This window comes from Rhineura floridana, chromosome 7 (assembly GCF_030035675.1).
Source record: "Rhineura floridana isolate rRhiFlo1 chromosome 7, rRhiFlo1.hap2, whole genome shotgun sequence".
In the NCBI taxonomy this organism is placed as follows: Eukaryota; Metazoa; Chordata; class Lepidosauria; order Squamata; family Rhineuridae; genus Rhineura; species Rhineura floridana.
In genome coordinates, this window is record NC_084486.1 from 1,866,690 (window position 1) to 1,894,401 (window position 27,712).

The 27,712-nt window shown below is 44.2% G+C and overlaps 1 protein-coding gene across 2 annotated transcripts in view; it reads right to left on the bottom strand.

Annotated features, from left to right (window-relative positions):
* PAX2 (paired box 2) overlaps window positions 1–27,712 on the bottom strand; it is a 183,530-nt gene that overhangs the window by 15,281 nt on the left and 140,537 nt on the right. For both annotated transcript variants that reach the window (XM_061634665.1, XM_061634663.1), the window contains exon 8: window positions 764–865. In XM_061634665.1, the coding sequence (XP_061490649.1) occupies window positions 764–865 (102 nt within the window). The remainder of the gene's footprint in view (window positions 1–763; window positions 866–27,712) is intronic.

Below are 27,712 nucleotides of genomic sequence, written 5' to 3' on the forward strand. Positions count from 1 at the left end.
CTTTTCCCCCCCAGAAAAAAGAGGAACCTGCTAGCCACCACTTTCACTTGGTCATCTAGAAGCAGAGGTGGGTCTCAGGACACACTGAAGCGCTGGACTTAATGTTTGTGGGGGGGGTGCAACAGGGAATGCACAACTACTTCTAGATTACCAGATCCCCCAGTCAACAGTACCTCCATTTTGTCTGGATTAAACCTGAAACAGACCTGGTTCAGGGCTTCCACTGTCTCCCGTAGAGCAAAAGATGGAAATGTGAGAGGGAGAGGTGGGGGCGGGGGGAGAGCCATCTGGAAACTGATGACATGCAAACTCAAATCTCCAGATGATCTCACCCAGTGGTTTCATGTCGATGCTGAATGGGAGCAAGATGGATCTTTGCAGCATTCTGTATGAAAAGGAGAGTGTGAGACTTTTTTCCCTGAGAAAAAACTGGAGCCACTTCAGAATAGCCTCCCCTAGCCCTATCCTGATTATTTGGTCCAGAAGGATACCATAGCCTATGGTATCAAAAGCCATTGAGTGGTCCAAGAGAATCAACAGGCTCATACTCCAGTTATGGGCAACCAAGGCAGTTTCAATTCCATACCAGGTTGGGAAGCAGGTCCCAAATATTCAGAATCATCCAAGAAAACTCTGGGCTGGTTCATGACAACACACTCAAGCACTTTACCAAATTATGGCAAATTTGAAAATATAGCAGATTATTCTTCTGCCTGATCAAAACGGGAACAGTCACAAATGTGTTAAGCAAGGAAGAACTTACCAGGCACCATTCCTGCAAGAGTTGAGGTTGGATAGCTGCCCTGTCCAGTTGGTGGAACATGGGGTGGGTAGCCAGGCAAGGTTGTGCTTGCCATGTCACGACCTAGCAAGGAGAAAATGAGGGAGAGCTGGTTTCAATATAGTAGCTAAAGGTGTGAACTGTTGACAATGAAGTCCCTAGTTCACACATTGCACCAGCTAGGTGGTACTTTGTGGTATTTGGGTGCAGTAGGTCAGTATAACATGGCCTAGTAACATCATTAGCATTAATAAAGTATTTATATTTTCATGTCACAGATATTTGGGCACAAAAAACTGATACCTGTATTTGAACCCAAATGATGCACTGGATGCTGGAATGAGGTAACCTATCAAAAATCTTGTTCTTTGTTCCTTAAAAGTTTCTAGCATTTAATTAGAGACACAACAGTGAGAGAAAACACTTTGCATGATTAGTGATTCTGAAGCCATGGAAGAATTTATTTCCAGAAGAAAAAACACCCTGTGGGGTTGGTTAAATTGTACATAAAGGATTTTTAAGATTACAACTTTATGCAGACCAGAAAGAAAGTCAAGAACATGTACATGGAGGCTACATACAGAAGACCACAGTTTTGTACTCTATGGTCATTTATCTGACATAACCATGACCCCTTTGTTCTACATGAAGAATTGCTAATGTGGATTAGAATGTCCACTTCATGCACAGTCATGAACTGAAAGGGAGAAAATCCACCATTTTAACTATTGATTACCCTTATTACATGATTGGACAGCTAGAATATTGAGGTGTAACTAAGCATATTTTATGTTTTTAAATACATATAAGGTGATCTTCAGTATGCATCTTAAAAAATTTTGCAGCCCAGCCAAGAATGATGTTTCTACAAATGTACCTTGAAAAGCCAAAGTTCCTGCTTTGTGGGTTAAACCAAAGGGGGGAAAAAACAGTTATTTAAGAGATTATGTCTTAAGGACCTTTTTGAGCATAACCATATCTAAGGCTTGAGGAGACTTCCTCTAGAATGCAAAATAAGTTTAAAATATAGTGGGTAATATTTTTCAACTGAAATTATCCATTAATTAATTTTTTTCATAGGCACACAAAGCTTTTCAGAAACAGTGGTAGGCATCTCTCATTTATTTCCACAAGGAAATGTTTGATTAGGAGAAGAATTACATCCAGTTATGCAAATCCTGTTCCATCCTGCCTTTAGTGGAATAGGATAAGATGCAGGTTGTATCTACTCTGGATAGGAGAGTGCCTGTTCAACTGCATGTTTTCAGAGCCAACAGGGATTCTTGGGTAAATCATGTCATAGAATCATAAAGTTGGAAGGGGCTTATAAGGCCATCGAGTCCAACCCCAGCTTTCATTTATAAAGAGAGTCTTGGAAATAAAGGTTAAAGAGATGCTAAAAGGACACAAAAAAGGAATTGAGTACAAACTAGAGCAAATTAATCACAGAATGAAGAGGGGCTTTAAAAGGCGTGGATAAACATCTACTCTTTTTCTTAGCAAAAGGGACCCTTGGAGGTTTGTTTGTTTTAAAAACCATTATTTCCACCTTAATCTTTTAACACACAGTCTTCGGCCTTTCTTCATAGCGTGCTTTCCAAACACTTTTGTTATCTCGCTCACCTAGGTATTAAGTTTGTGTCTTCCTTTATAAAAACAACCACCGAAGGGGCATTTGTAGCAACACATCCCACACCACTAGGATTTAACTAATTGACCTGGGCAGAGATTTGAATTAAGATGGGAAACAGTAAGGATGCAATCGAGAGCAGGAAATAATGTGCTGGACTTCCAAGAAAACACGCTCAGGGTCTGGCTTTCCAGGGCAACTTTGCTCAGTTTTAGGCCAGGCTGGCAAGAAAAAGAAGTGGGAACAGGGTGAACCACTAGGAAATGGCAGCAACATGAGTGTGGAAGAGAAAAACCTTGGACTATGCACAAAGACTAACCTTGTTTGCACAGCCCTCAGGCACAAAAGTTTTTCAAGTTCCTTCCTTCTTTTTTTTAAGCATTGAATTTTTTCAGCTCTAATCCCTTCTAAACCACAGCATTTTTCAGGTGCTCTGTGTAAGTGAAACTATAATCTCTGGTAAAACAGACTGCTTCAACTGCTGTAGCATTAGGCCAATCGAGTCCAGGCCCTGGATTTCCCCTCTGCCCAGCCACCAGTGAGAGGATTTCAGTCTGAAAGGCTGGCTAAAGCCCTAGCAATGGGAACAGCAGGGCCAAGTCTTACCTTGCAAAGCTACTGAGGGTTAAGAGACCAAAAGCTATTTGTCCCAGCATTTTGAAGCTATTCGAAACTGATCTTCCTTGTCAGGTTTTCAGGAAAGATCAACCCATCCCATCCTTTTTCTCCCTCTAGTGTTTATTAGGGTTTGGAAGGAAAGATATTTTACACCTCTCAAAGGCTTAAGCAGTGAAGGAACATGGAAGAGGAGCAGGGAACAAGAAGTCAGGGAGGGGAGAGAATTGCTGGCTATCCTGATACAATAAGTACATTCCTGTTTTGATCAGGCAAATATTGGAGGATTTTCTTTTTATTTGTACCAGCAGTCTCTCTGTTGTAAGAAGAACCACTGAACATGCCAGGAGGGCCTTTACTCGCCAGTGTTTTGCGGGAATATTAATTAATAGCTCCAGGCATTCCGGGAATATCCTAGTTTCTCTGAATTCTCGGCTGTTTTGTAAAGAGAAGTTTCTAGCCCTTTTGTTTACAGGGATTTAAGGTGTTTTTTTAAAGGGAGAGGATATAAATCTGCTTCCATTTCCTAGTATACTAACAAAAGAGACTTCTGCCAATATCATAGTGGTGCAATTGCACCTAGCATACTGTGCACAGTTCTGGTCGCCTCACCTCAAAAAAGGATATTGTGCAGATGGAAAAGCTTCAGAAAAGGGCAACCAAAATGATTAAGGACCTAGAGCAACTCCCCTGTGGGGAAAGGTTACAACACATCTCTGAAGCTGCGTTCAAAAATCCATTCACTGTTTTGCCCAAATGTCTAAATTTGCCTCAAATTTCACTTTAAGTGGAATCTGGGAGCAACTTACAATTTTGTCTTGAAATTTGCCTTAGGGGATGTTTAATGGGAACTCCAGGATACGCATTCTGTGTGATACAAAGGCCTGGTGGGAAATATCTGGAGGCTTCTAACAGGTGGAATGAAACTGCTCTGGCACAACAGCTTTCCTCTCTTGCTGCATCAGCTGCATTATGACCTCCTTCAAACGCGGTTTTGGGCTGCATAAACAGAGCTATAGTTTCCAGGTCGAGGGAAGTAATAGTCCCACTATATTCTGCATTGGTCAGGCCTCATCTGGAATACTGCGTTCAGTTCTGGGCGCCACATTTAAAGAAAGATATAGACAAGTTAGAGCGGGTTCAGAAGAGGGCGACGAGGATGATAGCCGGTATGGAGAACAAGTCTTATGAGGAAAGGTTGAAGGAACTTGGCATGTTCAGTCTGGTGAAGAGAAGGCTGAGGGGTGACATGATTGCACTCTTTAAGTACCTGAAGGGCTGTCACATAGAGGAAGGTACAGATTTGTTCTCTGCTGCCCCAGAGGGTAGGACTAGGTCTAATGGTTTTAAGTTGCAGGAGTGTAGATTCAGATTGGACATTAGAAGGAACTTCTTGACAGTAAGGGCAGTTCGGCAATGGAACCGACTGCCTAGGGAGGTGGTGGGATCCCCTTCGCTGGATGTCTTCAAGCAGAGGCTGGACAGCTATCTGCGGGAGATGCTCTAGCTGTGGATTTCCTGCTGTGAGCAGGGGGTTGGACTCGATGGCCTACAAGGCCCCTTCCAACTCTATGATTCTATTCTATTCTATTCTATTCAGTCTTCTGTTTCTTTGTCAGGCACATTGTAAGGGATGGTTGGAGAGTCAAGCATCACCTAAGCCAACTGGATAAGCGGAGCTATTCTGAAATTCTTGTACATAAGAATGGTCTGGTGGTAACTCCAGCTTTAAAAATACTACAAACTAAACTGATTTCTCAGTTATTGAATGGTACTGGAGTATGGGGTGATAATGAAACATGCATTCGAGCATTGGGGAAAGGGCAGAATACATTATTGTAGAAATTATTAAGACTTTCTTCAGTGCCTTTTCTTCAGGCAGCACAGGTAGGATGGCCCACAATTAAAGCAAGGATGCAAGAAGGTCATCCTGGAGATATGAGGCTGTTACACCAATCTGATTTTTTTCTAAATACTTTTTAATAAGGACCATCAAACTATACCTATAGACTAGGCCTTCTGCCATGTTGGCTGGCAGATATAAACAGGTCCCTGTTTCCTAGTGGCTCCTCGTCTGTAATCTGAATCAGACGGAGAATATAATTACATACCACAATGTCCCTTGTAGGAAAAGATTCTTGGGAATCCTCTTGTAGTGTTTACCATCCAGTTCTGATCAGAACACTATTTGTATTTTACTGGAGGACCCTTATCGTATTGTGATTTACAGAACAGCTTTACTTTACCTGTAAGAAAACTTCGGCTTAAAAGAAATGAAAAGTATCATTATAGTTAGTGTACAGGGCTCCTTGCTATAATAACAGTTTGGGGTTTTTTAGGGGTTTTTTTAGTTTAGGATTTTATTGTAAATTATATAGAATTTTTAAATTTGAAAGATTCCATAGAATAAATTTTAACTTTTTATAATGGATTCCCCCCCCTGGAAATTGTCAAGCCAATGGCAAATACAAAGACAACAATAAAGTTGTTGTTCATGATGCCAGGGATGCTTGAGAGATTCATTCTATGCAAATACCAATATGAACTAACTTGATCCACAACTCCCAGCTCAGAATGCAGTTATCTTGTAAATGTCATGCTTCTCTGAATTTTGTGATGCCGTTTTTGTCTCAAAAAAAATACCAAAATGTACATAAAAATTGTATTTTAGGATGTTTAGAAATACTATTTTATGATAAAATATTTAACCATGAGTTTAAATATGAATTTTCATGCAGATTATTAAAAACAAAAATAATTACAGATTACTGTAGAAACACAGAGTAGATTTATGAATGAATACATATGAAACTAACATGGACTAGGAAAAAAACATCATTAGTAGATGGAAGGGATTTTGACCACATGCTGGCAAAAGAAAATTCACAGCTACAGGATTCTTCTGAGACTCATTGTTTATTGCCTTCTGTTTGTTTTCTTAGTGTTTCTTCTGATGCTTTTCCTTTCAGCAAAAAAGAAAGGGGGGGAAGGATGGCTTGTGATGGTAGAGTCTCATCAAGGTATGTCTCAGAGTCTAACTGCCATAGCATTAAGCACACTTTTGAAAAAAAGAAACCATGCTGTTTCCACTTTTAAGTGGAAGTGCAGCCTGTCAGCAGCTGTTGCTGTGAGGAGGGGGTGATCAATCAGTAAACAATAAATAGTAATCTGTCCTCCCTTTCCCTACCCTGTAATAGAGGCCAGAAAAGAACCAAACTGTCAAGCAGGCATAAGGCTTTGGTTTTACTTTTTCCTCCTCCTTGTTTGCTTTGAATATTCATTTTTATTTATTTATTTTATTTCGTTCAATTTATATACCGCCCATAGCAAAATAGCTCTCAGGGCGGTGAACAAACAAGGGTAAAATACAGTACATCATAATGGTTGCCATTATATCACTTCTTCTACAGCATTGCAGAAATCCCTCCCTCCCTTCCTCTGCATCCTCTTGGCTAAAACAATTGGTCCATATTCTGGTCATCTTCCACATTGACTACTGCTATCTTTTTCTCTCTGGACTTCCATTATCACAGCTCAATCCCAACACGTCTGTCTAGAACTCTGCTTTCAAAACCATTCACTTCTCTTGTCATTCAGACCATGCAATACCTCACTTCAAACCCCTGTGCCAGCTTCCCATTCCAGCACGGAGCACAAACCTTTACCTTTTAAAACAGCAAATGTGGTACCCTCCAGATGCTATTGGACTACAGTTCCCATCACCCCTAAACATTATCCATGCTGGCTGGGGCTGATAAGAGTTGAACAACATCTGGAGGGCACCACAATGGCTATCCTTATTTTAAAAGCTCTCCAGGACTACCTACCAACCATTCCCTCTCCTCAACCTTCCTTTATTTCCAAATATATCCCTTCCTCTAACCTTTGCTCCTCCAATTCTATGGGTAGAGACTAAAGATGGGGGAGAATATCTGCTAAATTGGACTTAGTACCAAATTTTGACACAATCCAACAATCTGCTGTGTTTTCAGACTGATTTCTTGTGGCAGATCATGGCTGTCTTTGGCACAGTTTTGTTTTGTTTTTTAAATCCGCTCTGAATTTTATATTGTCTTTGTAATTCTGCTGTCTGGGTGACAGCGATCACCATTTACATCCATTTACCTCCCTGCAATTTTCTCTTTGTTTTGTTAATTCTCAGAAATGGCCCACAACCCATCCTTTTTTCTTCTTCTGCCCATTAAATTGTAGTACAGAGCAGACTTGGACAGGATCCCCATCCCAGCTTTTGAATCTCTGCTGCTGCTCTGTCTGGGTGTGTGTATGACTGATTGTTTAAAGAAGTTTAAAAATTAGAAGTTAAAAAAGGCAGTAGAAAACAAAAGTACTGCAAAACAACAACGATAGAGAAATGGGGTGGGGGTGGGAGTTATCTTTAAGCAGCACATCAGTTAGACTGAAGCAAGAGACAGACTCAATGGGCGATCATCTGCCTTATTGATATGTAAATAGGAAAAAATGGTGGAACAAGCGCCTACAGCATAAGCATTTAAATGAGCATTTTCATTAGAAATTACATTATTTTTTCTTTTTAAAAAAAACAGCAGATTGGCAATTGAGAAAATAAACGGGAACAAAAAAATGGCGTATCAGCACCGAAAGTCAGATTGTTGAAATTAAAATGGATAGGAACCAGCTAGCGAACCCCATCCCTAGTAGAGCCACACTTGTGGTTGTGCTGGTTTTAGTATATCTCCACCTCCATTATCTGAACATGGGGACATACAACGCAAGTAAAACTCCACCCCCTTTTACTCAAAAACCTCTAAAGTTGCAGCTTCAGTGTGTTTTACCTTGAAGTCAGCTTCACACAGACTTCAACAGTGATTGGCCATCAACCCCGATGCCACTCTAGGTGTGTCTAATGAAAGCACTTTGTTGTAGGCTCAAGCAGACACAGTGATTGGCCCAGTGCTTTGCTGTGGGCAGTCCTAATCAGCAGTGGGACAAGGGAGATGTGTCTAGCCGTGGACAGAGTTGTTTCAAAATGCAGCCACAGTCTGGATGCTTTTGAAGCAACTAGTGTGTCTGCAGCCTATGATGCTCGACATGGTCAAAAGTCTTCCACACTCTTAAACAGTGCTGTCTGTTCCTCTTTACTACCTGTTATATCTCCCCCCCCCCGAATGTGACGATGTCTTCCTTTTGCTGCACATCCTGGACCATTATAACCTTTCTGGTTTTCTCTACTACTTTTATACAGATGATATGTGTATACAATTATGCCTGGAATGGAAAAAGTGGGTAGAGTAAAGTTTTTCTTCCTCTCATGTACCACTAGAACCCGTGGACATACAATGAAGTTGAATGTTGGAAGATTCAGAGCAGACAAAAGAAAGTACTTCTTCATGCAGCGCCTAGTTAAATGATGGAATTTGCTCCCACAAGAGGCAGTGGTGACCACCAACCTGGATGGCTTTAAAAGAAGATTAGACGAATACATGAAGGACAAGGCTATCAGTGGCTACTAGCCATGATGGCTGTGCTGTGCCACCCTAGTCAGAGGCAGCATGTTTCTGAAAACCAGAGCCGGAAGCCTCAGGAGGGGAGAGTGTTCTTGCACTCGGGTCCTGCTTGCGGGCTTCCCCCAGGCACCTGGTTGGCCACTGTGAGAACAGGATGCTGGACTAGATGGGCCACTGGCCTGATCCAGCAGGCTCTTCTTATGTTCTTATGATTATCTTCAACTATCTCCTTTGGGTTCATATCTTTGTGCCCTATAATAGGAGATGGACTACCTGTCATATGGTGCTCCTTCCAACTCCAAGATGCCACAACACTCTCTTGCTAGGAGGAAGGGCGGGATATAAATCAAATAATAAATAAATAAATTTTCTTAGGCAGCTTGTACTCAGGAATAGACACCAGAACAGAAAATGCTATATCACTTTATGAAAGGAGCATACATGTGCAAATCAATGTTTTCCCACCTTTAAAATACATGAAATCTTCATTAGATCATAAGAAGAGCTTGCTTGATCAGCATTGGCCACCCAGATGCCCACTCAGCAGTACTCTGCCCACTTGGGATTCCCAGCAACTGGCATTCAGAGGCATATTGCCTCCAACAGTGGAGGTAGCATCCTTTCCTTCAACCAGGAAAGGATTAGGCCCCTATTTTGGTATGTTTTAAAGATGTTTTGTTTTAATTTATTCTTATTTATTAAATTTATTTATTAAATTTATATCCTGCTCTTCCTCCCACTAGGAGGACAGTTATGTGCCCTTCCCAGCTGATAGTGTACATGTATTTTGGACCCAAGCACAACAGCCAGCAGATCTGTGGATCGTACAAATCCACATAAGAGCTGTACACATTTATCTTATATGCACAAGGGAATAATTCAGTGTATGAAGGATCACATAGTAGGGAAGCAGAAGGAACAGAAACTGAGCCCTGCTTGATTACTCAGCTGCTATCTTTAGGAGCCTAGCAGCATATTTCCTAATGCCTGTCCCTTCAAGAAGCCTGCTTGAATGATTCCACATCATTCTTTCAGCTCTTGGCCTTGGTAGGTCTGGATATCGCACACAGTCTCTTGCCTTGCCAATCCCCCCCAAAAACTTTGTCCGCCCTATCATAATCATATCATGAATCATTCATCTTTAACAGATTATGCAAATTGGAGGGACATAAAATCAATAATAATCAATAACTGCAGCCATTTAATTGCCAGCGAAGTCATTTTTAAGAATGAGCATTATCTGCAGCCTTTTCTTGGGTAATGGCACCATAAATCCAACCACTGGATCCTGGCCTAAATGTAGCAAAATCATCTTCCATCCTTCCCCTCCCTATCCTTCCCCACACCTCTGAGTGTGCATTCTTAATTTCCAGTCTCTGCATTTCCTCTCATTACTGCTGGCACGCAACTTTGAATGTTAATGGTTCTCGCATTTTTGTTACTCTGTGCCTGATTGAAAAGTCGCATACAGATTGAGATGTTAGTGTTAAACTGCCACCTGGGAACATCAAGCTGGGTCTGAAATGAACTTTTCTCACTCGTAGAACCAGATGGATCAGCCAGGAGTGTTCCCGAGTGGGACTAAGACTGTTCCAGGGCAGTGGAGGGGGCAGGAGGAAGAGAAGCACTTCTGCTCCAGCTTAGGGATTCTTTAGCTAGGAACTACATCCTCTTCTTTTCTCAGCCCCATTGGCTCATGCCCTGCATCCCAAACCATGGCAGCTCATCAGAATCCATGAAAGCACTCTGACATTCTGTCCATGAAGAAACACCTCTTCAAAGACACATATTAACAAAATGGGGTGGGAGAGGGGCTACAGATAACTCCTGTGGCTGAAATGTAACACAAACCAGCTTAGAATAAAATCCAAATGTGTTCATCTTTCATACATCACTTTCAGGCATTAGCTGATTTGTGGGATCTTTCCTATGTTGACTATCCAAAGCATGCAAAGCACTCTCCTAGATGTAGAGAAATCTAGATCTCTTTCATGACCCTGAAGACAGGCTCTCCTTCTTTAGGGGTTGAGACGGGATTTGGAGTGAAGAAGGAATTGCCCTTAGGGCCAGATGTGCATACTACACCAGAAACACTTGCCCAAGAGGAAACCCATTGTGCCAGTAGCTCTCTGGCCGTAGGAGGTTGTGTTGTCCACCTCTGACTCAGAGGATTCCAGCTCAGAAGCCCTAGCAGACTCTTCGTCTCCCCTGTTCCATAACAGTCAATGACTGCTAAAGCAGGCTTGTCTCTTTAAATGAAGAGGCTCCTATCACAGAAGGCAGAGCTAACCAATGAAAAAGAGTTGCAGTTCCTATTTAAGGCTCAGTCTGAAGGTGACGACTGCTTTTATGGAGGTGCCACTCCGAGCCATGCATGGAGGTGCCCAGGGTACCACTGAAGCCTTGCCTCCATACTGCTTGTTCTGTTGCTCAGACAGAACAATCTCATATGGATGAGTGGGAATATGCTCTCCATTTATCCTGTTCTCTGGATTATTGTGATGCCTCCTAAGAGAGAAGCCGGATGGACACAGTACTGGAGTCATCTGATCTAATCAATGGTGCTGAGAGGTGTCCTTCCACTCATTTCTTGAGCACTTCCAAAGGCAAAAGAATGAATGTCTTCCTCGGCTGTTTCAGCACTCAAAATATGCATACTTGTGAGTTTGGGATACAATAGTCATGTCAACACCTTGTAGAGGGCATTCACCATTTAGTACTACATTATCACATTCCTGACTCATGTTTGGGTAAATATTCACTAGAACCACATAAATGTGTTTCTTTTCTTTTTCTAGGTAGCATTTTTATGAGCCTTGCCTAGGTTTTTCTTTTACTGTGCCTTGCCTGGGTCTGAGAATTGCTTGGAAGAAGTCAAGGCGTCCATCACTATGTCCAATCAACCGGACTGGCTCTCCTGACCAGTAGTGGCTGGTGGCTTCATCTCAGGGGGGCAGTGGAATCTGCTCCGGGTTTTAGCCTGAACTTTCAATGAGCTGTCCAAGGTGCTTCACTTTGGACAGCTCCTTGAAAGTTCAGACTAAAACCTGGAGCAGATTCCACTGCCCCACTGAGATGAAGCCACCAGCTGCCACTGCTCCTGACTGTAATTGCATGATTGCAACTGAAAACAAAGAAAGAAATTGCTGTGTTTCGCTTCCCTCACCCTTTTCTTTCTCCTCAAAGAGCTATTTATATCTAACACCAGGTACAATTTGTAAAGATAGAGTCTGCTACAAGATAAAGAAACAAATGAAAGCAAATTCTATGGATATTTTGAGGTCTTTAAGGAAAAAAATTGGAAACTGAAGCCTAGATTCCTCAGCCTTTTCTCTGCAAGCCTTTTCTTTTATTAGGCAGGCAGACATTATCTGAGCTTTTGCTCCTTGTCTTAGAGGACAGATGTTCAGAGACGGATCCGGAGAAGGATGTTCATCCAGAGACGGATGTTCTACCTTTAAATATGGCTGCAGCATTGAATCAATTCATTGTTTAAATTGGTTTAAATAAAGCTTTTAATATTCTAAAAAGGAACCCCTGATGAATTGGACTGTTTTAAAAACAAGCACCATCTTAAGAAGCATTCTTTCTTTTCTCTCAAAGAGGTGGGAATGCCTCTTCCAAGATGATGTCTTCTAGATCACATGCATGCAACTTCTAAAAGCAAAACACTTCAGAACTGCTGTTTTTACCCATAGACTAATTAATCTAAAATTAATAAACAGTTTACTAAATTAATTGGCTAAACTTCATATAATTAATTAAGATATCTTTAATTGGGTGGCATTCATTCTTTTATATTCTCAGATGAAGAGGTAGGCTCAGCAGTGAGCAGCTAAGTCTTTTGTCCATCTCTTCGCTTTAATTTATCCTCTCCTGGCTACTACAGCAGGCAGGTTTCCTGGTATACTAAAAAGCTAGCTGAGGAAAAGGCGGATGAAAGAGCTGGGGGGGGGGGAAACGGGTGAGGGAAGCTATAGATGCTGAATGTCTCAGTTATCTGGGAATGTAAAAGCATGACATCAATCTCTAATGTGCAGCCTGGCCACCCTAATCTTTATCACTAGAGTCCTCTTCCTGGTAGCTTTAACACCATGTTCTATCATCTATAAAATCAGAGGCTTCTTGGGAGAACTTTGGAAATGCTTCTGAATCAGGACACATTTTTGATTTTTTATTCATCCTGATAACTATAAGACCTAAAAACATTGCTCTGCAGAAAACAAAGCAAAACTGAACTTCTTTGATTCTGCATAAAGTGCTGGTTTTTGTGGTATAATAGCCATGTTTCAAGCTCTGTGGCCAAATCAGATACTGGAATTTTGACTGTAAAAAGTTCATGATGCGCACAGGCTAATTTTTACTTAGTTCCAGAAAAAAGACTGTGCTTTAGTTAGGACACCCCCCTAACATACTTTGATTTTCATTTAATTTCACATGCACAAACACCTGAAAAACAAAACAAAAAATACATTTGGAAAGATTGCAGTCCTTGTTTACTGAATCTTTTCGGTTATTAGATGTTGATATACTTAACAAGATCTTAAGAAGCAAAACTTATGACAAAATAACAAGTGTAAAATTGCTTATTAAAAAAAAACTAATCAAGTTTTCAAATAAGAAGCTCTTGTTTTCTTAGTGACTGTGGTGGGTGAGGATGAAGGGGAAGCTGCTGGAACAAACAATTGTACAGTCCTAGAAAGAGTGTGCATATAGACATAACCCCTCAGCAGTGTCACTATGCCTTTTTTCTCCGGGGGGCTTGTGCTGGGCATCTGGAAATCCCCCTGCAGTGAAGTAAATCTCTATAGCTCCTGTGGCTGGCTGTAACCTGTAAAAGTGACCTTTTAGCTGTGGGAACCCTCTGGTTCTGCACACTTCCTCAGGCCTATATTTTTTCACGGACCTGTCTGTTCATTCTGTAGGCTGAGGTCTTGGCTGCTGTTTCTCAGCATGTAATATATGTGCACATACCTGCCATCAACCAAGATGGCAGCAGGGGCATGAGCCCGTTAGGGAAACCTCAGCCGCCATCTTGGTTGATGGCAGGCTTGCACCCACAGCATGGCCAGCATTTATTTCAAGGGAGATGTGGGGGGGTCATGCAGGCAGGCATCGCAGGCCTGAGTGGTAGTGGGGTGTGTGTGCCTGGGAGCTCCCTCTCTGTCTACATGTTCATGTGAAACTGTGAACAGAGCCTATGCACCTACAAACAGGTGCTCTGCGTGTGGACTGGGGATCCTGCAAAATGCAAAGTGAAATAATAATAATAATAATAAAATTTAATTTTTGTGTCGCCTATCTGGCCGAAGCCACTCTAGGTGACGTACAAACTAAAATTCAGTAAAATACAATACAATACAGATAAAATACAATGAAGTCATTAATCACAGCAGCATGAGATCAGTTAGGGCAATCAATAGATAATAAGTATCCCAAAAAAGTTAGCCCTCCCCGGAAATCCTAAAGGCCTGTCCAAAGAGCCAAGTTTTTAAGGCCCGGCGGAATGTATCCAGGGAAGGGGCATGGCGAAGATCGAATGGGAGGGAGTTCCAGAGAGTGGGGGCCACCACTGAAAATGCCCTGTCTCTAGTCCCTACCAACCTAGCTGTTTTCGTTGGTGGGACTGAGAGAAGGCCCTGTGTGGCTGATCTGGTTGGGCGGCTTAATTTGTGGTACTGGAGGCGCTCCTTCAGGTAAACTGGGCCGAGACCGTATAGGGATTTAAAGGTTAAGACCAACACCTTGAATTGGGCCCGGAAAACAACTGGAAGCCAATGTAGGTGAAATAATACTGGCGTGATGTGATCACGGCGGCGGCTGTTTGTAAGCAACCGCGCCGCCGCATTCTGCACCAGTTGTAGTTTCCGGACTGTTTTCAAGGGTAACCCCACGTAGAGCGCATTGCAGTAGTCTAATCGAGAGGTTACCAGGGTGTGTACCACCAGTGGGAGCTGATGAATAGGGAGGTAGGGTTGCAGCCTCCTTATGAGATGTAATTGGAACCAAGCTGCCCGGCACACTGCCGAAATCTGAGCCTCCATGGACAGCCTGGAATCAAGAACCACCCCGAAGCTGCGGACCTGATCTTTCAGGGGTAAACTTACCCCATTAAACTGTAGGTCAACAGCACCCAACCTCCCCCTGTCACCCACAAGTAGCACCTCGGTCTTATCAGGATTGAGCTTCAGTCTGTTCCTTCCCATCCACCCACTCACAGATTCCAGGCACTTGGACAAGGTCTCCACAGCCATCTCTGGTGAAGATTTAAAGGAGAGATAGAGCTGCGTGTCATCAGCATATTGGTGACATCGCAGCCCAAAACTGATGATAGCTCCCAGCAGTTTTACATAGATGTTAAATAGCATGGGAGAGAGGATAGAGCCCTGTGGCAATCCACATGTGAGGGGCCAAGGGTCTGAAACCTCATCCCCCAATGCTACCTGTTGATGCCTGTCAGAGAGAAAGGAACGGAACCACTGCAAAACAGTGCCTCCTATTCCCAATCCTTCCAGGCGATCTAACGAGATACCGTGGTCGACAGTATCAAAAGCCGCCGAGAGATCCAGGAGGACAAGAAAGGTGGATTCTCCCCTATCTAATGCCCTCCTCATATCATCCACCAGAGCGACCAAGGCTGTTTCAGTACCATGTCCAGTCCTGAAACCCGATTGGTATGGATCCAAATAATCCGTTTCATCCAAGTGTGCTGACAACTGGCCAGCCACCACTCGCTCAATGATCTTCCCCAAAAATGGCAAATTTGAAATGGGGCAAAAGTTGTTCAAGACTTGGGGATCCAAGGAGGCCTTTTTTAAAATAGGCTTTATAATTGCCTCCTTGAGGGCTGGTGGCAATGCCTAATTTCTCCCTACATTTCATAAGAAACCATGATGGGCAAGGATCAATCAGACAGGTGGTAGGCTTTACCGTTGAAAGCACCTTGTCCACATCCTCAGAAGGAAGAGGCTGGAACCGATCCCACTGAACCGGACTGCAATTGGTCAACTCTGGATCCTCCACTGCATACACAGCGTACGGAATCGAGTTCTTCAGGTGCTCGACTTTATCAGCAAAGTGCTTTGCCAATTTGTCACAGGAAGCCTTAGAGTGTTCCAAGGGTTCCTGAGCAGCTGGACCAACCAGGCTTCGGACCACTTGGAACAGATTCCTGGGACAGCACTCTGCGGATGCAATAGAGGCAGCAAAGAAATCCTTCTTTGTTGCCCTTATTGCCACCTGGTAGGCGGCTATTGCTGCTCTAACCTGTGTCCGAGCATCGTCAGAACGGGATTTCCGCCACCGGCGCTCTAGCCGTCTCACCTCCTGCCTCAGACTACACAACCGGGGTGTATACCACGGTGCTGTCTGAGTTCTGTTCAGGGGGAGAGGACGTTTCGGAGCCACCTGGTTTAATGCCCTGGTGATTCCCTCATTCCACTCCATCACCAAGGTTTCGACCGGGCGACCTTCAGCAGGTTCCAATTCCCCCAGCTCAGTCAGGAATCCCTCTGGATCCATCAGGCGCCTGGGGCGGACCATTCTAATAGGTCCTTTACCCCTGCGGAGGGAGTGTGGCATCGAGACGTCAAAATTCACCAGATAGTGATCTGACCATGACACGGGGGTAAAAGAAATAGCCCCCAACTTCAGAACACTTCCTACCGCTCCCAGGACAAATACAAGGTCGAGAGCATGACCGGCTACATGGGTGGGCTCAGTGTTATTAAGGTACAGTTCCCAGGAAGCCATGGTTTCCAGGAAATCCCGAGGGGCTCCAATGAGAGTGGCCTCAGCGTGCACGTTGAAATCCCCCAGTACTAAAAGCTCTGGGGTCAACGCTCGTACATCCGAGACCACCTCGAGCACCTCGGTCAGGGAATCTGCCGTGCAGCGGGGCGGGCGGTACACGAGCAAGATCCCCAAACTGCCCTTCGGGCCCAACCTCCAGTACATGCAATCAACAACCTTGGTCCTTGGGAGTGTAGGCCTGGTGAAAATCAAGGACTCCCGGTAGATGACTGCCACTCCCCCTCCCCGCTTACCTACCCTCGGTTGCTGTGCATAATAGAAACCTGGCGGACACATGGCCTTAAGGATGGGAGCTGAGGCCTCGTCCAGCCAGGTCTCCGTGATACACACCAGGTCTGCGCACTCATCCAATATCATGTCATGGATGATAGATGTTTTTTGTGTCACAGACCTGGCATTACACATCAGCAATCGAAGGTCGGTAGGAATCCTGCTTCCCCCAGTTAACTTCTGGTTTTGGGCAGACCTGGAACATGGGATGGGTATTACGCATCTATCCCGTGTTCCTCTAAATTGACATGGTCTGCCCCTAGCATCAATCCGGCACCTGCCGCCCAAACTTGGTATAGCTTGGCCCCCCTCCTTCTCTGTTCCATCCCTCCTTGGTTTGCACATGCCCCTATCCCTAATTGCCTGCTGGACAGGCCTATCTTAAACAATAAAACAAATAAAAATAAAAACCCACCCCTTACACCTAGGGTTGCCAGGTCTCCGGTTTTCTGCCGGAGTTTTCGGCAAAACGGGGCCGTCTCCGGCCTCCGGCCATAGTTTGTTGGAAGCCGTTGATCTCCGGCTTTTCAGTGTCTCCCTCAGGCACGCATGTGTGATTGACATGCATGCGTGATTGACTGTCCGCCTTCCCGCCCTTTGTCATTGAGGGAGGGACTACTAGAGAGACAGGAAGTGAGTAAAGTGTAGCCGCCGCCCCTGGAGCAAGAAGGCCTCGTCGGAGGAGGCCAGCCCAGCTTGTTGGTAGCTAGGCCTCTGCTTGGGAGTCGTCGCGCCGGGGAAACAGGCTTGGTAGGCCCGAGAGAGAGAGAGAGAGAGAGGGGGGGGGGCAGGCAACTGAGCTGTGGAGTGAGCAGATTCAGCCCCACTACACCTTCTGCTATTGCAGACAAATACCCCCTGGGTCATTGCTCCCACTCTTTATGAACTCCATAACTGAAAGTAAACTGAGCTGCTAGAGCAATGAGGAGGGGGAATTGGCAGGTGAGAGGTAAGTTTAAAGATTCCTCTCTCCTTTCCAACATTTGCATTGTTAACCAGCCTGGGATGGGGTGAAACAGAAATATTCCAGATAAAGTAAAATAACATGCCAGTTCTCCCCTGCTTTCACTTTACATTATTTTGGCTACCACAGGTTTGGGAACCTGCATTTGCTAAAATAATATGTAGTCCCTTCTGTCCTTAGGCTGAAATTCTGTGCACACACAAGCTTAATTACTATTAAACTCAGCACTTACTTCCAAGTAAATGTATGTGGGACTGGGCTGCAAGAGGCACAGAACAGAACGTGAAGAAATAATAACTGAACTGAGTCTGACTGCTCGTTTCTTGAAACCACATTTTTAAACTTGTGCATAAAATAAGCTAGCTGGTTACAAAGTGATTGCTTGCCAGAAATCTAAGGATGTGTAAACACAAGCTGAAGAGTTGTTGGAAATTATCAGGGATGAAGTGTATGTATAGTATTACTCAAACCTGTAGAGCGACATAGTATTGAACTGATGTTTCCTTTAGCTTGTAAATAAAGAAACTGCTTGAAAATTACTGCACAATATAGTAGGTTCAACTGTAATTATTTTATCTCAAAGTGCCTGCTGAACATAGATGTTGACATAGTTTCAGCTATTTTACAGTTTATGACTGCAGCTTACAAACTGTTGGGAACTTTGTAATGTTAGTTTAGTGAAGATATAGTCATGTTAAGGGCTGTCATGTCAGCTTGTTGTTTCTAATGGTTACAGATGATCCATTGTGTCCCAGCTCAGTCACAATGCAACATAATCTGAATCATGTTGTCTTCTGGCTAATCAATAAATGACTCTAGTTAGTTAAAAACAGCTGTGGGGAACCTGTGGCCCTTTATTTGTTGTTGAACTACAACTCTCATAATCCCTACCTAGCTATTAACAATGCTTGCTGGGGATGATGGGAGTTGTAGTTCAGCAACATCTGGTGGGCCAAAGGTTCCACATAGCTGATTAAAATTGTCAGCTGATACATGATGGGAGCTGTGGGTGGAAACTCCCATTGGGTCAATAAACTGATTATCAGAGGGCTCTGATCCTGCAAATATCCAGTTGCCACATACACTACAGTTCAAGATCCACCAGCCACTACAGCAGGTCTGGGGAAACCATGGCCCTCCAGATGTTGTTAGACTCTTAACTCAGCCTTTCCCAACCAGTGTGCCTCCAGATGTTGTTGGACCACAATCCCCACCTTTCCTGACCATTGGCAATGCTGTCTGAGGCTGATGGAAGTTGTGGTCCAACAACATCTGGAGGCATACTGGTTGGGAAAGGCTGCTCTAACTCCTGTCAGTCCCAGCAAGTATAGCCAATGGTCAGGAATGAATGGAGTTGTAGTCCAACATCTGGGTGCCATAGGTTTCCCCATCCTGCATTATAACACTGCCAGATTTAAAAAAGCAAATTCCTGAAGGAAGGGCTCAGTGGCATACCACATGATTTGAACAGGAAACGTTCTGGGTGCAAGCCCTGGCATCTCCAAGTCAGGCTGGGAAAGACCCCAGTCTGAAATCCTGCAAAACAATACTCAGCTAGTTGGACCAATGGCCTGGCTTAATGCAAAGCAACTTCCTATATGCCTTTTAATTAACAGTAGTTTACAATTTCTGGAAGGTTGTAATGTTGTGAGAAACTATGTCTGCTGGAATTTGCCCTTCTGGGCAATTTTGAAAGTCCCTGTGGTATTTAATATGGCATCTGTAACAGCCAGTACATCTGCCCTTAAAATAGCTTTGCTTTCTTTTTTATGAAATTAACAGTTTGATTCCATGTATGTTTACCCGGAAGTCTAACCCACTAACAATATTTATTCCCAGTCCTAAATATGCATAGGATAGCAACCTAAATTATCACTGATTTCACTGAATGTGGTTGCACCATGAGTGCAACCCAGCTCCTCGCTGATTGCAGCAGAATTAATTCTGTATGTACTGCCTTATTAAGACACAGCAACAGATTTATTCAATATCTAAAAGACTCTGGAATGATTGCATGACTAACCAGAAATCTGTAAGCTATATGCAAAGCAAAACTTCATTATGAAATGTTAATGTCTAGAATAATTTATGCAATGAAAAGCTCAAAGTAAAAAGGCTGATTGAGGTTTAAAAGGTTAACAAAAATAGCTGTAACTTCAATACTTAACAGCACAATCCTATGAATGTTTACTCATAAGTCCCACTGTTTCCATAGGGCGGGGCATATACAACCTACTATATGTATTTAGGATTGAAGCCTGTTGTTGTTATGTGCCTCCAAGTCGACTATGACTTATGGCAACCCTATGAATCAGTGACCTCCAAGAGCATCTGTCATGAACCACCCTGTTCAGATCTTGTAAGTTCAGGTCTGTGGCTTCCTTGATGGAATCAATCCATCTCTTGTTTGGCCTTCCTCTTTTTCTACTCCCTTCTGTTTTTCCAAGCATTATTATCTTTTCTAGTGAATCATGTCTTCTCATTATGTGTCCAAAGTATGATAACCTCAGTTTCATCATTTTAGCTTCTAGTGATAGTTCTGGTTTAATTTGTTTAACATGGCTGCAACCACATCTACTCAGAAGTAAGTCCTATTGAGTTCTATGGGGCTTAGTTCCTTAATAAGCATGTTTACAGTTGCTGCCTTCAGGGGCATCCATCTGTGCTCCCATCTAACATCTCTGCAACACTAAGCTCCTTTCTTCCAATAATGGCCTGGCCTGAGGACACGTAAACCCTTCTTGCCAGAAGCAAGTAAGCTAGATTAAATGTTCCCTAAAGGCGTTGAACTGTGACCTGGCAGACCAGGGTTTGAATCCCCACACAGCCATGAAGCTCACTGGGTGACCTTGGGCCAGTCACTGCCTGTCAGATTCAGAGGAAGGCAATAGTAAACCACCTCTGTCTGAATACTGCTTACCATGAAGACCCTATCTGGGATCAACTTGAAGGCAGTCCATTTCCATTTTGCATCACCCTAAGCTTGTGAGAAAGAATGACCTTGTCACTTCAGATGGACCTAGGAACACCCTATTTTAGGTAAGATTTCTATTTTAATCTCCAGAGAATTTTTTTTTGAATGGTATGCTCCAAGCAACTGTGGTTGATACAATGTATCATGTTTAATGATGTCACTAGGGCCCGCCCCATGACATCACTAGGGCCCGCCCCGTGGCATCACTAAGGTCTGCCCCGTGACGTCACTAGGGCCCGCCCCCATTTTCTCAGGTTTTTGGATGGTTCCGACCTGGCAACCCTACTTACACCCCGGGGGCTATATATATTGCTCTCTCTCTCTCATGCACACACACACACAGAGTTTCCATTGTTATGTAGGGTAGAGATAGTACCATGTACAAATGAATGATTGAACAATACTATCTGTATCTTACACAATAATTAATTTATTATATTTTTATTCTGCTTTTCAGACAAATATTGGCTCACATGAGTAAAAATGTATGTCCTGCTTGTGAGTTTCCCAGAGGCATCTGGTTGGCCACTGTGGAAAACAGGATGCTGGACTAGAAAGGCCTTTGGTCTGATCCAGCTTCAAGGCTCCTCTCATCTTAGTACAGTGCTGATGGCAGGTAAGGAGCACCAATTAAAATGAAACACAGGCCCTGCCTCAGACTTACAAATGAAAAATACAGAGAACATGAGAGGAGATGAGGGGAAAAGAAAGACAGGGGAGGGAGATCAGTTTGACAATGCCAGAATGAAGTGTGAGTTGTAAACAGACATAATAGAAACAATATGTGAGTAAATTCTGCACAATATGACGCCACAGTCTACCTGGGCATCTACAAATATATAAAGCACTGGATTGGGTCCCTTACAGGGCCATAGCTGTAATACAGAGCCAGAGATGTTTTGCATACTCAGACATAAGCCTCACAATGACTCATGGATTCATGCATAGGCCTCATGAACTTCCTCTTAAGGGTAACTGTGCTCTCCTTCCACCAATCCCCTCTTCATAGAATCATAGAATAGTAGAGTTGGAAGGGGCCTATAAGGCCATCAAGTCCAACCCCCTGCTCAATGCAGGAATGCAAATCAAAGCATTCCTGACAGATGGCTGTCCAGCTGCCTCTTGAATGCCTCCAGTGTCGGAGAGCCCACTACCTCTCTAGGTAATTGGTTCCATTGTTGTATGGCTCTTAACAGTTAGGAGGTTTTTCCTGATGTCCAGTGGAAATCTGGCTTCCTGCAACTTGAGCCCATTATTCCCTGTCCTGCACTCTGGGACGATTGAGAAGAGATCCTGGCCCTCCTCTGTGTGACAATCTCTCATGTACTTACAGAGTGCTATCCTATCTCTCCACAGTCTTCTCTTCTCTTCTTTCTCTTAACCTTCTATAACAGGATTCTGCTCTCCTCACCAAACAAAACTGTGTCAGCAGCACTACCACTATCTATTGAAGTTTGGCAACACATACACTGAAGACCTCTGTGCCAAAGTACAACAGCACAGATGGCCATAACTGGTTTTGAACTACTCTGGGGATGCTGTTGCTTCATCCTTAATTATTGACTAACAGCACAATCCTAAATACGTCTGTTTCAAAGTAAGTTCCATTGAGTTCAATAAGACTTATTCCCAGATAAGTGTGTCAGGAGTGGTCAGCCACAGTGCAGCAGTGTCTCAAAGCTGCCCTCTCAACAGCAGTGTTGCTGCTTCTTACCTGGATGGTGTGGGGATGGTACAAGACAGTAACAAGGTTAGGGCTGTGGGGGTGTACTAGTGGAGCTGATCCAGTGCTCTGACTGGTGAGCCCACACAGCCCTGATCTTCAGGGCTGGCTCCAGGCATGCAGGGGCCCTTGGGCATCATCTTGCCCTGCCCCCCCCGGTGGGTGTGCGTGTGCGTGCGTATGTGCATGCACGCGGCCCCCCACGTGCCCCCCATGGCCCCCTTACCTGTCTAGTCTTTACCATTGCCCTTAATGAAGATGGAGGCTGCGGTTTCACTAAGGGGAATGAAGCCTCCGCCGCCATCTTTGTTGATGGCACACGTGTGTGCTACGCGCGCACATCTCTGCCATCAACTAAGATGGCGGCAGCGGCTTCAGTACCTTAAGGAAGCTGCGGCCGCCATCTTCATTAAGGGCAATGCTAAAAAGCTGGCTGACATGTCAGTGGGGGGCGTGGGGGGGCACGGATCACAGAAGGGGAGCGGAGGGCCCCTCAGGGGCTCCTATAGCTCCGGGGCCCTCGGGCCAGTGCCCAACCTGGCCGCCCTTTAGAACCGGCTCTGCTGATCTTACTGCCACCCTTCCCCACCTCTCACACCATCCAGTCAAGCAGCAGCGATGCCGTTGTAGGGAGGATGGCTCCACAGCACTGCCACTTGCAAAGTGCATATAGGGTTGCATGCTGAATCTGCTGCTATGGAGTAAAGATAGTAATTCTACCTATCCCTCCGTGCAATGCTTTTTCACTACTTTTTGTTTACAGAAGTAGAGGAATTGTCTTTTTATTGTTATTTTAAACATTTCTTCATACTGACAATATTGTTGCTTCCATTGGTTTCTAAATATTATATGCAGTTTTCCTTTATTCCAATAGGCTGAGTTTTTTTGTGGGGGCACCTCCATTCTGTGTAGATATGTGCTACCACTGATTTTGGGTGCTTTTTTTTTTTAAGTGAGGGAAACTTCCCCAGTTCACTTTACACCTTAAAAATAATCAAGCCTAATCATAGACACAGCATCCTCTTACACGACTTATGAATAACATGACTTGCTGCTCCACGAGCTAGAGGGAGCCCCAGCTGACAAAGCGTCAAGGCGAGTTAAGCAGCAGAGCGAGTTCGGCAGCAGGGCGAGGAGGCCAGGGCCCCCACTCTGCCCGTCTGTTCCCTGACCTCAACTAAACCGCAGTCTCCAACCCATTGACGTAATAAACCTTAAACAAAACTATGCAGGTAAGAAGCCAGCAGGGGTGTGGGGGCTTTCCAGTGTTTTGCACTGCCTGCAACATGTACGACTATCTGCCTGTTGGACAGAAGTCGTGGGTGTGCTCTCGGTGCAATGAGCTCCTGGCTCTCCGGGAACGACTTCATTTCCTTGAGGCCAAGGTGGCGGACCTGGAAAAGCTGAGAGAGGCAGAGAGGTGTGTGGAGGAGGCCTTCAGGGACGTTATAGCTGTGTCCCACTCCAACGATGATAGCTCTCCTGCTATCATGGAGAACAATGGTCTCGGGGAAGGAGAGCATCCAGCTGAGGAAGAGGGAAACGATCCCTTAGAAGGGACCCATTCCTTGGGGGATGAGCAGCTATCCTCTCATGCCGAGGATATATCTCCAGGGGGTGGAGGGATCCTTGTAGTGGGCGATTCGATCATTAGGAACATAGACAGTGGGGTGTGTGATGGGCGTGTAGACCACAAGGTGTTTTGCCTGCCTGGTGCGAAGGTTGCGGATATCGCCCGTCGTTTAGATAGTTTGGTAGACAGTGCTGGGAAGGAGTCAGTGGTCGTGGTGCACGTTGGCACCAACGACATGGGGAAATGCAGCCGTGAGGTCCTGGAAGCAAAATTTAGGTTGCTAGGTAGGATGCTGAAAGCCAGGACCTCCAAGGTGGCTTTCTCTGAAATGCTACCAGTTCCATGCGCAGGACCAGCCAGACAGGCCCAGCTTCGCAATCTCAATGCGTGGATGAGACGATGGTGTCGGGTGGAAGGGTTCGGATTTGTTAGGCACTGGGGAACATTTTGGGACAAGCCGGGCCTGTACAAAAGGGACGGGCTCCACTTGAACCAGAATGGAACCAGACTGCTGGCACTTAAAATTAAAAAGGTAGCAGAGCAGCTTTTAAACTGACTGAGGGGGGAAGCCCGACAGGAGCTGAGAAAGGTCCGGTTCGGAATAAACCTCCCCCCTGGGATAAAAACCAAAGAAATGATGAAATTTTAAAAGGGGTAGGCCTAGAAGTAGGCATTGTGAGAGCAGGGGCACGGGATATAAATTCAGAAGAGCAAAATTACCACAGGCCTAACCACAAGTGCCAAAGACACTTGAAGAGAGACACTGCTTACAAGTGCCTGTACGCTAATGCTAGGAGCCTCCGAACCAAGATGGGAGAACTGGAGTGCTTGGTCTTAGAGAAGAGCATTGATATAGTGAGCATAACCGAGACCTGGTGGAATGGAGAAAACCAGTGGGATACGGTTATCCCTGGATATAAACTATATCGGAAGGACAGGGAAGGACGTATTGGTGGCGGAGTCGCTCTATACGTGAAAGAAGGCATTGAATCCAGCAAGCTCGAAACCCCAAAAGAGGCAGACTCCTCCACAGAATCGTTGTGGGTGGTGATACCATGCCCCAGGAGGGACTTAATACTGGGAACGATCTATCGTCCCCCTGATCAAAATGTTCAGGGAGACCTTGAGATGAGATATGAAATTGAGGAAGCATCCAAACTAGGAAATGTGGTAGTAATGGGTGACTTCAACTACCCGGACATAGACTGGCTGCATATGTGTTCCAGTCATGACAAAGAAGCAAAGTTTCTAGATATTCTAAATGACTATTCCCTAGATCAGTTGGTCATGGAACCGACCAGAGGGACGGCAACCCTGGACTTAATCCTCAGTGGGGACCGGGACCTGGTGCGAGATGTAAGTGTTGTTGAACTGATTGGGAGCAGTGACCACAGTGCTATTAAATTAAACATACATGTAACTGGCCAATTGCCACAAAAATCCAACACGGTCACATTTGACTTCAAAAGAGGAAACTTCACAAAAATGAGGGGATTGGTAAAAAGAAAGCTGAAAAACAAAGTCCAGAGGGTCACATCACTCGAAAATGCTTGGAAGTTGTTTAAAAACACTATATTAGAAGCTCAACTGGAGTGCATACCGCAGTTCAGAAAAGGTACCGCCACGGCCAAGAAGATGCCAGCATGGTTAACGAGCAAAGTCAAGGAAGCTGTTAGAGGCAAAAAGTCTTCCTTCAGAAAATGGAAGTCTTGTCCGAATGAAGAAAATAAAAAAGAACACAAACTCTGGCAAAAGAAATGCAAGAAGACAATAAGGGATGCTAAAAAAGAATTTGAGGAGCACATTGCTAAGAACATAAAAACCAACAACAAAAAATTCTATAAATACATTCAAAGCAGGAGACCATCTAGGGAGACAATTGGACCCTTGGATGATAAGGGAGTCAAAGGTGTACTAAAGAACGATAAGGAGATTGCAGAGAAGCTAAATGAATTCTTTGCATCTGTCTTCACAGTGGAAGATATAGGGCAGATCCCTGAACCTGAACTAACATTTGCAGGAAGGGATTCTGAGGAACTAAGACAAATAGTGGTAACGAGAGAGGAAGTTCTAAGCTTAATGGACAATATAAAAACTGACAAATCACCGGGCCCGGATGGCATCCACCCGAGAGTTCTCAAAGAACTCAAAGGTGAAATTGCTGATCTGCTAACTAAAATATGTAACTTGTCCCTCGGGTCCTCCTCCGTGCCTGAGGACTGGAAAGTGGCAAATGTAACACCAATCTTCAAAAAGGGATCCAGAGGGGATCCTGGAAATTACAGGCCAGTTAGCTTAACTTCTGTCCCTGGAAAACTGGTAGAAAGTATTATTAAAGCTAGATTAACCAAGCACATAGAAGAACAAGCCTTGCTGAAGCAGAGCCAGCATGGCTTCTGCAAGGGAAAGTCCTGTCTCAGTAACCTATTAGAATTCTTTGAGAGTGTCAACAAGCATATAGATAGAGGTGATCCAGTGGACATAGTGTACTTAGACTTTCAAAAAGCGTTTGACAAGGTACCTCACCAAAGGCTTCTGAGGAAGCTTAGCAGTCATGGAATAAGAGGAGAGGTCCTCTTGTGGATAAGGAATTGGTTAAGAAGCAGAAAGCAGAGAGTAGGAATAAACGGACAGTTGTCCCAATGGAGGGCTGTAGAAAGTGGAGTCCCTCAAGGATCGGTATTGGGACCTGTACTTTTCAACTTGTTCATTAATGACCTAGAATTAGGAGTGAGCAGTGAAGTGGCCAAGTTTGCTGATGACACTAAATTGTTCAGGGTTGTTAAAACAAAAAGGGATTGCGAAGAGCTCCAAAAAGACCTCTCCAAACTGAGTGAATGGGCGGAAAAATGGCAAATGCAATTCAATATAAACAAGTGTAAAATTATGCATATTGGAGCAAAAAATCTTAATTTCACATATACGCTCATGGGGTCTGAACTGGCGGTGACCGACCAGGAGAGAGACCTCGGGGTTGTAGTGGACAGCACGATGAAAATGTCGACCCAGTGTGCGGCAGCTGTGAAAAAGGCAAATTCCATGCTAGCAATAATTAGGAAAGGTATTGAAAATAAAACAGCCGATATCATAATGCCGTTGTATAAATCTATGGTGCGGCCGCATTTGGAATACTGTGTACAGTTCTGGTCGCCTCATCTCAAAAAGGATATTACGAGGAAAGGTTGCAGCATTTGGGGCTTTTTAGTTTAGAGAAAAGGCGGGTCAGAGGAGACATGATAGAAGTGTATAAAATTATGCATGGCATTGAGAAAGTGGATAGAGAAAAGTTCTTCTCCCTCTCTCATAATACTAGAACTCGTGGACATTCAAAGAAGCTGAATGTTGGAAGATTCAGGACAGACAAAAGGAAGTACTTCTTTACTCAGCGCATAGTTAAACTATGGAATTTGCTCCCACAAGATGCAGTAATGGCCACCAGCTTGGACGGCTTTAAAAGAAGATTAGACAAATTCATGGAGGACAGGGCTATCAATGGCTACTAGCCATGATGGCTGTGCTCTGCCACCCTAGTCAGAGGCAGCATGCTTCTGAAAACCAGTTGCCAGAAGCCTCAGGAGGGGAGAGTGTTCTTGCACTCGGGTCCTGCTTGCGGGCTTCCCCCAGGCACCTGGTTGGCCACTGTGAGAACAGGATGCTGGACTAGATGGGCCACTGGCCTGATCCAGCAGGCTCTTCTTATGTTCTTATGTTCAGAGACATCACAGTACAGTTTCTCAGTAAAGAAAAAAAAACCTAAGACACACCAAAACATAAATGGTTTACAAAAACCACACCCTAAATGAAGTATCTCACAAACACTTCAAGTATTTAAATCTTTCAAACTACACAAACACTTTGTATTGTGAAATCTAAAAAATATGGGT